The sequence below is a fragment of the Myotis daubentonii genome, chromosome 11, assembly GCF_963259705.1.
Source record: "Myotis daubentonii chromosome 11, mMyoDau2.1, whole genome shotgun sequence".
Taxonomy (NCBI): domain Eukaryota; kingdom Metazoa; phylum Chordata; class Mammalia; order Chiroptera; family Vespertilionidae; genus Myotis; species Myotis daubentonii.
The window spans coordinates 51,684,582-51,700,770 of record NC_081850.1 but is presented as its reverse complement, the minus strand read 5'-3'; the positions used below and the strand labels follow the sequence as shown (position 1 = coordinate 51,700,770).

At 40.4% G+C, this 16,189-nt stretch overlaps 1 protein-coding gene across 7 annotated transcripts in view; it reads left to right on the top strand.

Moving 5' to 3' along the window:
- The window catches only part of UBAP2 (ubiquitin associated protein 2), a 105,011-nt gene that overhangs the window by 54,365 nt on the left and 34,457 nt on the right, over positions 1–16,189 (top strand). For 5 of the 7 annotated variants that reach the window (XR_009447649.1, XM_059657135.1, XM_059657134.1 and 2 more), the window contains exons 7-8: positions 2,389–2,443; positions 3,952–4,055. The exons of the other annotated variants lie outside the window; for them this stretch is intronic. Coding sequence is in view for 4 of the 5 variants with exons in the window: in XM_059657135.1 (XP_059513118.1) it covers positions 2,389–2,443; positions 3,952–4,055 (159 nt within the window). In the remaining variant the exon portion in view is untranslated. The remainder of the gene's footprint in view (positions 1–2,388; positions 2,444–3,951; positions 4,056–16,189) is intronic. 7 annotated transcript variants of the gene reach the window in all.

The window sequence follows — 16,189 nt, the reverse complement described above, 5'->3', positions numbered from 1 at the left end:
GTCGAAGCTGGCAGTCCCAGGAGCTAGGAGCCCCTTGCCTGGGCCTAAAGCGAAGCCAGAGGCGTCAGGCCTGGGGCAAGGGGCCGATCCTGCGATTGGAGGGTGATGGGGGTCAACGCCTGAGGGCTCCCAGTATGTGAGAGGGGGCAGGCTGGGCTGAGGGACACTCCCCCCCCCCCCCACACACCCAGTGCACGAATTTCGTGCACCAGGCCCCTAGTAACATATAAATAGAATCTTGTGGGTTTTTTTGTGACTGGCTTCTTTCATGTAGCTTAATGTTTTAAAGGTTTATCAATGTTGTAGCATGTATCAGTATTTCATTCCTTTATATGGCTAACTAACATTTCATTGTATGGATATATGGCAAGGTGTTTTTTCTTTTTTTAACCTCTGCTCTTTGATGGTGTTATAATAGACAGTAACTGATGGTATGTATTATTAGGTTTTTTCCACTTTTTAGGGCATTTCCCTCTATTTTTCCATCACTGGGAATAGGGTAGATTTTTGTCAAGACCATATTTTTTAATAGTTTAATTTGAACTTTTGGATAAGTTAGCTATACATGTTTAATATACTTTTTAGTTACATTAACATAGCTAATATGGCCCCTGGCAACCACCTTTCTCTGAATTTGACTATTCTTATGTCCTCATATACGTAGAATCAAAATATTTGTCCTTTTCTAACTGGCCTGTTTCACTTAGCTCAGTGTCCTCAAGGTTCATCTGTGTGGTAACATGTGTCACAATTTCCTTCTTTTTAAAGCTGAATAATAATTCCACTGTATGTATATACCACATTTTGCTTATCCATTTATCTACTGATGGACCCTTTGGTTGCTTCTGCCTTTTGGTGTTCAACTATCTTGTTAAAACCCTACTTTCAAATTCTCTTGGGTATATAGCCACATGTGGAATTGCAGGACCGTGTGGTAATTCTGTATTTAAATTTTGAGGGAACTGCCATACTGTTTTCCATAGTGACTGCACCATTTTCTATTCCTTACCAAACGGTGCACAAGGGTTTCAATTTCTCTACATCCTTGCAAACTCTTATTATATTCTATTCTTTTTCTCTCTGTTATCAGGTTTCCCTAACGATGATTAGTGATGTTGCGAATCTGTTCATATGCCTTTTGACCATTGGTATATCTTCTCTGGAGAAATATTCAAGTTCTTTGCCCAGTTTTGAATTGGGTTGTTCATTTTGTTGTTGAATTGTAGATGTTCTTCATGTATTCTCGATATTACTCCTTTTCAAATATATGATGTGCAGATATTCTACAGGTTGCTTTTGTACTCCATTGATATTGTCTTTCAAATACGTATTTATTTATTTTTTGTTGATAGTGAATTTGATGCACAAATCTAAAGTATTTTTTTTTCTTCCTTGCCTATGCCTTGGTGTCATACCCAAGAAATCATTAACTCAATGCTCTGAAGTTATATTTTCTTCTTAGAGTTGTATAGTTTTAGCTCTTTAGGTCTTTAATCCACAGTTTAGGACTTTGATCAAGAAAGACTGCAGAGTTGTGGAATGAAACTTTTTCTTCTTGCTAGCTGGCTTGATTTCTGGCACTTTGGTTATTGGTTAAAGTCCTAGTATTAAAAATGGTGTTTAATTTACAGTACCTTCAGCTTACTTAGCAGTTTCTTCTTTGCTTTTCATTTCATTTTATAGTAGAGGCTTTAAAATGTCATTTTGTTTACACTAGGTGGTTTTATTTTATTTATTTATTTATTTACTTAAAAACAGTTGACAGCATTTGGAAGATTAATACAAAGCATAGATCCATTGACATCTATTTTTTACATAAAGAGGTGAATTATTTCTTTTGTTATTGGTTGTTTTTTTTTAATCCTCACCCAAGGATATTTTTCCATTGATTTTTAGAGAGAGTGGAAGAGAGAGGGAAAGACAGAGAGAAACATCTATGTGAGAGAAGCACATTGATTGGTTGCCTCCTGCATGAACCCCACCAGGGCCCTGGATGGGGAGGAGCCTGCAACTGAGGTATGTGCCCCTGACCGGAATCGAACTCGGGACCCTTTGGTCCATAGGCCGATGCTATTCACTGAGCCAAACCGGCTAGGGCTGCACTAGGTGGTTTTAAAAGACCCAGAATATTTTTTAATATAACCTGCCCATATTAAGCTGCTACATATCACAAATAGTATACACGCAGATAAAATTTTTTCTATCCTTTGAAATCAATAACTTTGTAGGTAGTTGTGTCAGTAGAGACCAGCAGATTGGGTGCACCAGAGGGAATGATGGTGCTGTTAGGAACAGTGACAATATTGAGTAGGTGCATATAGGATGAAGTTGGTCAAATTGCAGTTGTGTAGGACATAAGTATTATTTTACACTATAATTTTTTTAAAGGATTTGGACGTGGCAGAGGGAGAGGGGCAGGAAGATTCTCAACCCAAGGCATGGGGTAAGTGTAGCCATCCTATTTTTGTAGTTCTCTAGTTGTTATTTTAAGGGTTTTCTTTCTCTATGCCCAGTTTATTCTGGTAAGTCAGGTGTTTTTTATACTTAAGAGAAAGTAGTAAAAAAGTAAAATAGTACAAATAAAATTGTATTGCATTGGACCTTAGAGCAGAGTTTCTAGCCTTGACTCTGTTGACATTTTGGATTGGATAATAGTTTGTTGAGGTGGTTGGGTGTCTTTTACAATGTAGGATGTTTAGCAACATCCCTGGCCTTTCCCTACTAGATGCCTGTAGCACTCCTTCTCAAGTTATGATATTCAAAAATGTCTCCAGACATTGCCACATGCTCCCTGGGAGGGAGGTGCACAATCACCCCTAGCTGTAAACCACTGCATAATGGTTATGTTGGTAAAGCCAGCAATTGTCTTTGAATGGTGAGTAAATGCTATGTTTATTTATGTAAAAGTAATAGTTTTTTCCTGAATTGTAATGGTGACCATACTGTTATTAAATAAATGGTATAATCAATACTTTTTTTCATTATTTCTTGTTGTTCTTTTACTTTTTCCTGCTTCTAAAACTTTAGCTGCACCTGGATTTTTAGAAAAATATAAAATAAAATGAAAGAAAAAAAGTTTTAAAGCATTTTACAGAATCCAGATGCAGATTACAATCAAGAAAGGAAGGGAATTGGTTCCAGGAAAAGCCCTTTTTCTCTCCATAGCTTCAGGGCAGCACTGTTTGGGGTCACTTCCTTCAGGTGGTACCTCTTGCCATCTTTTTTCTTCCTCAGCTCCCTGTAGACAAAGGAAGGATGAAAACACTTAAACACTTATGCCCCGCACAGTAGCTTTAAACTGTCTTGTGGATTTTACTGTGTACTTTCAAACTTATTCCTTCGTGATTTTTTTGAAAGTTGATACTGAAATTAAGCTGGGGGGAAAAATCTGTTGTGAAGATTTTAGAGATAGTATTTAATTTGGCTCTAGTTACTAGATCTCCGAGTCATGGGTGTTTAGGATTTTAATGAACAACAACAACAAAAAAGAGGTACTGAATAAAAACATTTTTTATCAGATGTTTCTATACAAAAAGGATCATATACAACTGCTGTAAAAGGATCAAAGTCAAACTTGGATTCTGACTTGGGAAGAAAAGACTAGTTGCCTGTTTGAAGTCTGGGGTTAGTTTTCAGGGGGCTTTCCATAGAGCCCTGATGCTGCCTAGAATGATTATGCCTCCATACCTGCTTTAGGATGCAGAGGACAGCAACTTAGGGAAATAGGGGTATCTTATAAGAGTGTATGGAAGATCCGTAGGCAGCTCTGCTTTTCAGAAAATCTGCATCTTAATGTCAAGAGGAATGAGCTATAGTTAAATAGGAGAAGGAGGGTGACGTTTCATAGCATTTCTTAGAAGGGAAAGGGCTTATTTTGCGGAAGATGATGTACAGTTAATTTTGTGACTTTGGTGATTGCTTCATTGCCTTTATTCTTTATTTCAAACCCAGGACATTTAATCCCGCAGACTATTCAGATTCTCCATCTATAGATGGGTGTGGGACAAAACCAGTAGTTTGGGAAGCCGCTCAGAATGGTGCAGATGAGGGAAGTGGTAAGTGTCCATTCTTATCAGAGATGTATTTTTAAAGTTTGAGTTAGCATGCATATAAAGATGACATCAAAGTGCTGATGAAGAATAACGAAAAAGCCTGCTGTCCTACCCCTGAGATTACTAGCTTGTCCTTACATTTCCAAAGTCTCTCACCTATAAATCTCATTGATGATAAGACATTTGATTTTGTTTCCTTTCTGCACTCTGAGGAATAGGTTGTAATCAGGCTATGTGAGTCAGCACAAATCCACACTCAAATATCAGTATGTCATGGATTTCTTTTTATTTATTTATTTTTTAAAATATATTTTATTGATTTTTTTACAGAGAGGAAGGGAGAGGGATAGAGAGTTAGAAACATCGATGAGAGAGAAACATCCATCAGCTGCCTCCTGCACACCTCCTACTGGGGATGTGCCCGCAACCAAGGTACATGCCCTTGACCAGAATCAAACCTGGGACCTTTCAGTCCACAGGCTGACACTCTATCCACTGAGCCAAACCTGTCAGGGCATGGATTTCTTTTTATTAAAATTTTTTAAAAATTATAGTCAACATTCAATATTATATTAGTTTTAGGTGTACAGCATAGTAGTTAGGCACTTATATAACTTATGAAATGATCTCCCTAAGTCTAGTTTCTTCCCCAGCCCCCTGTCAATCTCCCACCACACCCCCACTAGTGTGTCAGGGATTTATAGAATTTCTTAGGAGAAGACTTATTACTGAAAATACCATTGCTAATGGTGGACAGTAAAATTTGGCTAGATAAAGTGGTAGATGATAGATGGGTTTGGAGCAACAATTGCTTTTGCAGGTTTTTTTCTGTATCCTTCTGTTTTTGGATTATTTTCTAAAATTCATGGGTAGATATTTGTTGATTGGGTATGATTATTTAATAAAGCTTTTTGGAGGGTTTGTTCATGATAAGAACTACTGCGATTGTATTTATAAAGATACAATTTGAGTCCCACTGGAGTGGCTCAATTGGTTGAGCGTCACCCAGTGCACCCAAAGGTTGCCAATTCGAGTCCTGGTCAGGGCACAGGCCTGGGTTGCGGGGTTTTTTGTTATTGTTGTGTTAATTCTAACCAAAGCATATTTTTTCCATTGATTTTGAGAGAGAGTGGAAGGGAGGGGAAGGGGGGAGAGAGAGATAGACAGACAGACAGACAGACAGACATTGATGTGAGAAAGACACATAGATTGGTGCCTCCTGCATGCACCCAGGATCCAACATGCAAACCAGGTACGTACTCATGATCAGGAATTGAACCTGAGACCCTTCGGTGAGTAGGCTGACACTCCATCTACTGAGTGACACCAGCCAGGGCTGGGTTGCAGGTTTAATCCCCAGTTGGGGAACATATAGAAGGCAACCTATCGATGTTTCTCTCTCCCTCTCTCCCTCTCTCCCTCCAAGTATGTCCTTACGTGAGTATTTTTAAAAAAATGAACACATAATTTGACACCTCTATATAGCATCAACCCTGGTCAGGAAATAAGACTATGCATCACATGCACAATCATGAACTAGAAATCAAAGATACTGTACAGATGACCAACAAAAGTTATAAATGGTAATTTGAAAAGACTAGTAAAATTGATAAATTTATTTGAGACTGTTCAGGGGAAGGAGAAGCATAAATAACTGATTCTAGGAATGAGGAATATTGATATTATTTATAATTATTTTAGTTGTTAAAAGATCATAGGAAGACACTTTATGTCACATAATGTATTGTGCTAACATTTGAAATTACACAATGATCTCACTCTTCAACACAGATATAAAGTCTTTTTTGAGGGGCTCTTTTTAATTTAATTTATTGTTGAAAGCATTACAGATGTCCCCACTTATTTCCCCCATTGACTCCCTCCACCCCGCTCTCATCCCCTCCCCAGGCCTTCCCCACACTGTTGTCTGTCCATAGGCTATGCATATAAGCATATAAGTTCATTGGTTAATCTAGTCCCACCTCCACCCCCCTTTCCTCTGAAATATGTCAGTCTGTTGCATGCTTCAGTGCCTCTTGATCTTTTTTTTTTTTTAATATATATTTTTATTGATTTCAGAGAGGAAGGGAGAGGGAGAGATAGAAATGTCAATGAGAGAGGATCATTGATCGGCTGCCTTCTGCACATCCCACAGTGGGGACTGAGCCTGCAACCCGGGCATATGCCCTGACTGGGAATCGAATCTTGACATCCTGGTTCATAAGTCGACACTCAACCACTGAGTCACGCCACCGTTCATCAGTTTATTTTGTTCATTAGATTCCTCATATAAGTGAGATCACGTGATACGTATCTTTCTTTGACTGGCTTATTTCACTTAGCATAATACTTTCCAGGTCTCTCCATGCTGTTGCAAATGGTAAGAGTTTCTTTTTACAGCTGCATAGTATCTATTGTGTAAATGTACCACAGTTTTTTAAATTCATTCATCTACTGATGGGCATTTGGGCTGTTTGCAGATCTTTGCTATTGAGAATAATGCTGCTATGAACATAGAGATGCATATATTCTTTCTGATTGGTGATTCTGGCTTCTTAGGATATATCCCTAGAACTGGGATAACTGGGTCAAATGGCAGTTCTATTTTTGATTTTTTGAGGATACTCCACACTCTTTTCCATACTAACTGTACTGGGTTCCTTTTTCTCCACTTCCTCACCAGCACTTGTTGTTTGTTGATTTATTGATGATAGCCATTCTGACAGGTGTGAGGTGGCACCTCGCTGTCATTTTAATTTGCATCTCTCTGATGATTAGTGACATTGAGCATTTTTTCATGTCTCTTGGCCATTTCTATGTCCTCTTTAGAAAAGTATCTATTCAGGTCTTATGCCCATATTTTAATTGGGTTGCTTGTCTTCCATTTGTTGAGTTGTATGAGTACTGTATATATTTTGGAAATTAATCCCTTATCAAATGTATAATTGGCAAATATATTCTCCCATACAGTAAGTTCTTTTTTCATTTTGATGCTGGTGTCTTCTGTGCTGAAGCAATTTTTTTAAAAATCTTTATTGTTGGAAGTATTATGTATGTGTGCCCCCCCCCCATTATCCCTATTCAGCCCACCCCTGCCCCTCACCCCATGTCTTCACCACTGTATTGTCTGAGTTCATGGGTTTTGCATATATGCATACAAGGTCTTTAGTTGATTACCTCATTCCTACCCACCCTCTCCCGCCTTCCAAGATTCCGCATTATGTGCTACTAGAGGCCTGGTGCGTGAAACTTGTGTGTGGGGGGTGGGGGTTCCTCAGCCCAGCCTGCACCCTCTTCAATCTGGGACCCCTCAAGGGATGTCTGACTGCCCTGCGGGATCGGGCCTAAACTGGCGGTCAGACATCCCTCTCGCAATCCAGGACCGCTGGCTCCTAACCACTCGCCTGCCTGATCACCCCTAACTGCCTCTGCCTGCTGGCCTGATCTCCCCCTAACCACCTCTGCCTGTCGGCCTGATCGTCCCCTAATTGCCCTCCCCTGCTGGCTTGATTGCCCCCTAACTGCTCCCCTGCCAGCCTGATTGCCCCTAACTGCCCTCCCCTGCCGACCTGATCGTCCCTAACTGCCTCCCCTGCTGGCCTGATTGCCCCTAACTGCCCTCCCCTGCCAGCCTGATCATCCCTAACTGCCTCTGCCTACTGGCCTGATCACCCCCTAACTGCCTCTGCCTGCCGGCCTGATCGCCCCCTAGCTGCTCCCCTGCTGGCCTGATCGCCCCTAACTGCCTCTGCCTCAGCCCCTGCCACCATGGCTTTGTCTGGAAGGACGTCCAGAAGACGTCTGGTCTAATGAGCATATTACCCTTTATTAGTATACAGTGGGGCCTTGACTTACGAGTGTCTCAACTAACGAGTTTTTCGAGATACGAGCTGTCTCTCGGCCGATTTTTTGCTTTGAGTTGTGAGCTAAAATTCGGGTTACGAGCCAGCTTCAGATACCCCACCGCTAGTTGGCACAGCGAACGTCACAGTGAGCGCCACAATATCAGCCCAGCATCACGTGTCTCGTTCACTTTATGATTTGACATACGAGTAATTTGAGTTACAAGCTCTGTCACGGAACGAATTAAACTCGTAAGTCAAGGCCCCACTGTAGATGCTTCCATGTCTCTGGATCCACTTCCATTCATCAGTTTATTTTGTTAATTAGATTCCACATATGAATGAGATCATGTGACACTTGTCTTTATCTGACTGACTTATTTCACTTAGCATGATACTCTCCAGGTTCCTTCATGCTGTCTCAAAGGGTAAGAAATTCTTTTTTACTGCTGCATAGTACTAGTATTCCATGGTATAAATGTGCCACAGCTTTTTTTTTTTTAATTAAATCTTTATTGTTCAGATTATTACAGTTGTTCCTCTTTTTTCCCCCCATAGCTCTCCTCCACCCAGTTCCCACCCCACCCTCTGCCCTTACCCCTCCCACTGTCCTCATCCATAGGTGTATGATTTTTGTCCAGTCTCTTCCTGCACCCCCACACCCATTTCCCCCCAAGAATTGTCAGTCCACTCCCTTTCTATGCCCCTGGTTCTATTATATTCACCAGTTTACTCTGTTCATCAGATTTTTTATTCACTTGATTTTTAGATTCACTTATTGATAGATATGTATTTGCTGTTCATAATTTTTATCTTTACCTTTTTCTTCTTCCTCTTCTTAAAAAATACCTTTCAGCATTTCATATAATGCTGGTTTGGTGGTGATGAACTCCTTTAGCTTTTTTTTATCTGTCCTTCAATTCTGAATGATAGCTTTGCTGGATAAAGTAATCTTGGTTGTAGGTTCTTGGTATTCATCACTTTGAATATTTCTTGCCACTCCCTTCTGGCCTGCATAGTTTCTGTTGAGAAATCAGCTGACAGTCGTATGGGTACTCCCTTTTAGGTAACTGACTGTTTTTCTCTTGTTATTTTTAAGATTTTCTCTGTGTCTTTTGCCCTTGGCATTTTAATTATGATGTGTCTTGGTGTGGTCCTCTTTGGATTCCTTTTGTTTGGGGTTCTCTGTGCTTCCTGGGCTTGTAAGTCTATTTCTTTCACCAGGTAGGGGAAGTTTTCTGTCATTATTTCTTCAAATAGGTTTTCAATATCTTGCTCTCTCTCTTCTTCTGGTACCCCCATAATTCAGATGTTGGTATGCTTGAAGTTGTCCCAGAGGCTCCTTACACTATCTTGATATTTTTGGATTCTTTTTTCTTTTTGCTTTTCTAGTTGGGCATTTTTTGCTTCTTCGTATTTCAAATCTTTGACCTGATTCTTGGGATCCTCTTGTCTGCTGTTGGATCTCTGTATATTATTCTTTATTGCAGTCAGTGTATGCTTAATTTCTAGTTGGTCTTTTTTCATATCCTCCAGGGTCTCACTAAATTTATCGGCAATTTCTAGAAAATTCTTGAAAAACCTTATAACCGTGGTTTTGAACTCTATATCCTGTAGTTTGCTTTCCTCCATTTCTGTCATTTGTGACCTGTTTCTTTGTCTCCACATTTTGGCTGCTTCCCTGTGTTGATAGAGTGGCTTTCTGTGCTAGGTGTCCTATAGGGCCCAGTGGCTCAGCCTCCCCAATTACCTGAAGTGGACACTCTTGGTGCACCCCTTTGTGGGCTTTGTGCACAGTCTTGTTGTAGTTAAGCCTTGATTGTTGTAGGTATCACTGGGAGGAATTGACCTCCAGGCCTATTGGCTGTGAGAATCAGCTGTGTCTATGGTGGGAGAACTTCTGTGCTGAAGACACCTTTCTGGGGCAAGACTTGCTTCAGTGTGGCTTTGGTGCTCACTGAGTCTGCCCCCTGAGTGTGTCCCTTATGGATCTGAGGAGTTGTAATCTGGATGGTCCCACTCTGACCACTGGGTACACTGGCTCTTGGATCTAAGGAGGTGCTAATTTAGCCTCTGCCTGAGGCTACCCAGCAGGAGTGATGGAGAGATCTGCAGATTCCCCTTCCTTGTTTGGGGTTTGGAGGTGCCCAGATGAGACCCAGCTGTGAAGCAATGTAAGCTGCTGTGGGGCCTTGGTCCTTCTCTTGGAAGTTCTGGGTCTGTCTGGCCCAACTGCACTTTGTTAGGTAATTTTCAGATTGCAAAGGGCCAGGGCATTCATATGCAAAAGCCTCTGCCGCAGCTTGGGTGGGGCGGGGGTCTCAGGGAATCAACAGGGCAGAGAAAGCAGCTATGGCTGATCCTCAGCCCTGCCCTAAGAGGCCCCGGGTCTCAGTGTCCCGGTAATCACTGCAAGCACATCTGAGGGAAAGCCGCCTGCGCGTTCTGCCCGCTGCCAGACAGTCCTGTTTCTCCCTGTATGAGTCTGGGTGCAGAGACTTCCAGGAACTGGAGTTCAGAGCAGTCGGGAGCTTGTGACTCACTCCCTCCACTCGGTTGCCAGCCCTTGCCGCGTGTGCCTCTGCACCTCTGCACTTTACTTCCGCACCTTCTCTGAGTCAGTGTGCTTTTCTCTTTCCTTCTAGTTGTAGAATTTCCACTCAGCCAGCCTTCCTGTAGTTCTGGGTAATTTCCGTTTTGTCTTTTAGTTGTATTTTTGAAGTTGTTGTGGGAGGCACCAATTTCCGATGTTTACCTATGCCGCCATCTTGGTTTTTCCCGTGCCACAGCTTTTTAATCCACTTGTTTACTGATGGGCACTTGGGCTGTTTACAGATCTTAGCTATTATAAATCATTCTGCTATGAACATAAGGGTGCATACTTTCTTTCTGATTGGTGTCTTGGGTTTCTTAGGACAGCAGTTGCCAACCTTTCAGGCCTCATGGACCACCAGTGGTCCATGGACCACTGTTTGGTGACTACTGTCTTAGAATATATTCCTAGAAGTGGGATTACTGGGTCAAATGGCAGTTCCATATTTAATTTTTTGAAGAAATTCCATACTGTTTTCCATAATGGCTGTACCAGTCTGCATTCCCACTGGCAGTGTACTAGGGTTCTTTTCTCCATATCCTCAAAGCTTTTTATTGTGATGTAGCCCCATTTGTTTATTTTCTCCTTTGTTTCTCTTTCCCTAGGCAATGTATTGGTGAAAATTCTGCTCTGTGGGATGTCTGATATTTTGCTGCTTATGTTTTCTTCTAGGATTTTTATGGATTTACAACTTAACATTTAAGTCTTTTATCTATTTTGAGTTTATTTTTGTGTATGGTGTAAGTTGGTGGTCTAGTTTCATTTTTTTGCATGTATCTGTCAAATTTTCCCAACACCATTTATTGAAGAGACTGTCTTGATTCCATTGTATGCTCAAGGCTCCTTTGTCAAATATTAATGGAGCATAATAGTTTAGGTCAATTTCTGCGTTCTCTGTTCTGTTCCATTAAACTATATTCCTGTTCTTGTCCCATATCAGGCTGTTTTGATTACGCTGGCTTTGTAGTATAACTTGAAATCTGGTATTGTGATTCTCCCAACTTTGTTTTTCTTTATCAGGCTTACTGCAGTTATTCGGGGTCTTTTTTGGTTCCATATAATTTTTTTGGAGTATTTGTTCTAGATCTGTGGAATATGCCAGTGGTATTTTGATAGGGATTGCATTGAGTCTATAGATTGCTTTGGGTAGTATGGGCATTTTAATGATATTAATTCTGCCAATCAATGAACACAATATATTCTTCCACTTGTTTATACCTTCCTCCATCTCTTTTTTTCCAATGTTCTGTAATTTTCTGATTATAAATCTTTTACCTCCTATGTTAAGTTTATTCCTACATATCTTAATTTTTTTGTTACAATGGTAAATGGGACTTTTTTTTAGTTTCTCTTTCTGAGAGTTCATTATTGGTGTATAAGAATGCCACTGGTCTTACCTCTGGTGTTCCAGACTGTGGAGCCCAGGCTGGGTTCCAGGCCTCCACCTTCACAGGGAAATAACCCTGCTGAGGCCAGGAGATGCCTCCTCACTTTCAGCCTGCCACCCATGGAGGCTGGGTCAGCCCCTCTCCTCGACCTTGCCCTTTCTACCAGTGTCCAGGGTTTTCTGTCCTTGCTTAATATAAATCTTCTCCTTATCTGGACCTCTGTTGGTAATTCCAGGTGAATGTTCCCTAGTTTAATTTCCAGTCTGGCCCTGGGAGGAGGTGCAAAAAAGCTGTGCCAGTTTGGCCACCATCTTCTCTCCCCTAGTTATAAAGTCTTAAGCCAAAATACTGGGGGACAGAATGCAGTGAGAATAGATAAGAATAATGTCTGTCATCTCTACAATGGAATATTCATTTTCCCTAAAAAAAAAAAAAAAAAAATGAATTACTGCCTGGCTGGTGTAGCCCAGTGGTTGAGCGCCAACCTATGTACCAGGAGATTAGGGTTTAATTCCCTGGCAGGGCACATGCCTGGGTTATAGGCTCCATCCCCAGTGTGGGGCGTGTAGGAGGCAGCCAATCGATTTTCTCTCACCATTGATGTTTCTGTCTCTCTCTCTCTCCCTCCCCCTCCTCTCTGAAATCAATAAAAATATAAATAATAAATAAATAAATAAATAAGATGAAATGCTGCCCTAGACGGTTTGGCTCAGTGGATAGAGCACCGGCCTGCGGACTGAAGAGTCCTGGGTTCAATTCCGGTCAAGGGCACATGGCCGGGTTGCAGGCTCAATCCCCAGTAGGGGGCATTCAGGAGGCAGCCAATCAGTGATTCTCTATCATCATTGATGTTTTCTATCTCTCTCTTTTACTCTGAAATCAATAAAAATATAGTTTTTTCAAAAAAGAATGAAGTACTGATACGTGCTGCAGCATGGATGAACCTTGAAACATCATCCTGAATGAAAGAAGCCAGTTGTAAAGGACCATATATTTTATATTGTATGATTTCATTTATGAGAAGTGCCCAGATTAGACAAATACATAGCGACTAAAGGTAGATTGGGAACCTTGGGGGAAAATAGGTACTAACTACTAATGAATTAAAGATTAATTTTTGGAGTGATGAAAATATTCTGGAATAGATTGTAGTGATGGTTGCACAATTTCTGAATATAATAAAACTATTCAATTGTGTACTTTAAAAGGGAGGATTTTATGCTGTGTAAGTTAAATCTCAATAACAAAAATGAGTTCTGTGAATTCCTTTACAGAATAAAGGAGAAAATTCACATAATTTCAATAAGGAAAGCATTGACAAAATCTAACATCCATACTGTTTTGGTTTTTTAAAAAGCCAGGCAAATCTGGAATACAAGGATATTTTCTTAATCAAATAAAGGACATCTACAACAATTACTGTAAACATTGCCATTAATGGTGATGTGTTGAATGTTTTTCCTCTGGAACAAGATAAAGAAGCTTATTACTCTCACTCTTTCTATTCACTAATGTACCAGAGGTTTTAACCATTGCAGTAAGGAATAAAGAAGCAAAGTCAGAGGGGTAGAAAGGGAGGAAAAAATGTGTCATTTCTGATGATGTTATAAAAGAATCTACAGAGAAATGATTGAAATTAGTAAGGGGGTTTTAAAAGGTGTTCGATAGAAGTTCAATAAACATATTTTTCTTTTTTACTGAATTTATTGGGATGACATTAAAATTATACAGGTTTCAGATGCACAATTCCACAATACATCATCTGTACACATCATCACCCTGAGTCAGGTCTCCTTCCATCACCATTTATCCCCCTTATACCCTTCTACAACTCTTTCCCCCTCTCTGTAATCCCCACTCTGTTGTCTGTACCCATGAATTTGTTTCTCTGTCTCTTTTTAATTTTTTTCTCAATCCCTCCACCCACCTACCTCCAGTCCCCTAACTTCCCCTATCCCCACAGCTATCAGCCTGCTCTGTCTATAGGTCTCTGTTTTGCTTGATAGTTCATTTTGGTCATTAGATTCCACATATGAGTGAAATCATAGGGTACTTTCTATTTCTTTAAACCATTAACAAAGAGAAAATGGAAAAAAATTGATAGCCACAAAAAACAACAAATGACTATGAAGCAGTCTAATGATATGCAAGATGGTAAGTCTTCTACCTATGAAAACATAAAATACATAAACTCGCCCTATCCGGTTTGGCTCAGTGGATAGAGCGTTGGCCTGTGGACTGAAGGGTCCCAGGTTCGATTTCGGTCAAGGGCATATACCTGGGTTGCGGGCACATCCCTAGCAGGGAGTGTGCAGGAGGCAGCTGATCGATGTTTCTAACTCTCTATCCCTCTCCCTTCCTCTCTGTAAAAAATCAATAAAATATATTTTTAAAAATACATAAACTCATACTAAAATATAAAATTGAGAGATTCAAGAAAAATTAAATAGAAGAATTTATCATTTTTAGATATTTCAAGTTTCACGACTTGAAGCTTAGTTTTTATTGACTCTATGGATTTACTGATCCATGGAAGTCTACCACATGGGAATTGTCCCCACTGCCCATGGCAGGGGTCCTCAAACTTTTTAAACAGGGGACAGTTCACTGTCCCTCAGACCGTTGGAGGGCCGGACTATAGTTTAAAAAAAAACTAGTCGGCTGCTAAGCAACAGGCAGTGGCGGCAAAAACACCTGGCCGGCCGGGTAAATGTTTTCGGCGGGCCGCAGTTTGAGGATCCTTGGCCCATGGTCTGTGTGGTTCAGTTGGTTGAAACATCCTCCCATTCACCAAAAGGTTTTGGGTTTGATTACCAATTAGGGCACATACCCTAGGTTGTGGGTTTTATCCCCAGTTCAGGGCTGGTAGGAGAGGCAACTGATTGATGTTTCTCTCTCACATCAGTGTTTCTCTGTCTCTTCCGTCCCCTCTCTTTAAGTCAATGAAAACATAGTCTCAGGTAAGGATTAAAAATCAAAACAAAACCAGCAGCCCTGACTGGTGTAGCTCACTTGGTTGGAGCATCGTTGCATATACAAAAAGGTGATAGGTTCGATTCCCGTTCAGGGCACATAAGAAGGTTGCAGGTTCCATCCGTGGTCAGGGCATGTATGAGAGGCAACTGATCAATGTTTCTTACATCAATGTTTCTCTTCCTCTTTGTCTCTCTTTCCTCCCCTCTTTCTCTCTCTCTCTCTCTCTCTTTCTCTCAAATCAATTTTAAAAAAAGAAGAAAATTGACCTCACTATTTTAAAAAGTGAGATTTATGGAGATGTATTCTATATATATTTACCCTTTTATTATTATTTTTAATATATCTTTATTGATTTCAGAGAGGAAGGGAGAGGGAGAGAGAGAGAGAAACATCAGTGATGAGAGAGAATCATTTGATTGGCTGCCTCCTGTGTGTCCCCTACTGGGGACCAAGCCTGCAACCCTGGCATGTCCCCTTGATGGAATCAAACCTGGGACCTTTCAGCCCTCAGGCCGATGCTCTATCCACCGTGCCAAAACAGCTAGGGCAATATTTACCCTTTTAAAGAGAAATAACTGAATTCTAGGAAATATATGTAGTTGTATAAACACCACTAAAATAAAGACACTGTTTTTCTGTGCTAGTAATGAACAACTGCAAATTGGAATAAAAGGGGGGGGAAGGCCTAGTACATTTATAGTAGTACAGAAACATGAAATATTTAGGTGTAAGTATGATGAAGTATGTATGTGTAGGGTTTGTATGTTGGAAATTATTAAACATGATGAGAAAAATCAAAGCAGACCCCCCCCCCCCAAAAGAAGGAGATATTCATTGTTTATGAATTGGAAGACTCAGTATTATTAAAATGCCATTTCTCTCCAAATAGATGCATGGGTTCAATACAAATTCCATCGAAATCCCAGAAGATATATTTGGATTAAATTGACAACTTTAGTCTAAAATATTTATAGAAAAGAATAGTAACGAGTATAGTCCAAATAATTTTGGGAAAGAACAACAAAGTTCAAAGACTCAATTTTCCTTGATTTCAAGAACTTACTCTGATCCTAGCCGGTTTGGCTCAGTGGATAGAGTGGTGTCCACTGACTGAAGGTCCTGGGCTGGATTCTTGTCAGGGGCACGTACCTTGTCACAAAAAATGACAACTATACACACATTGTATCTATGCCAAATTTTTGGCTATTGTACTATAATTATGTGAGACGTAAATATCTGGGAATGCTGGGTGAAAGGTAACTTCTTGTGAATTTGTATTTTAGAAAAAAAAAGGAATGAAAGATTTTAACATGTTTCCCAAAGAAAATATCTTAATGG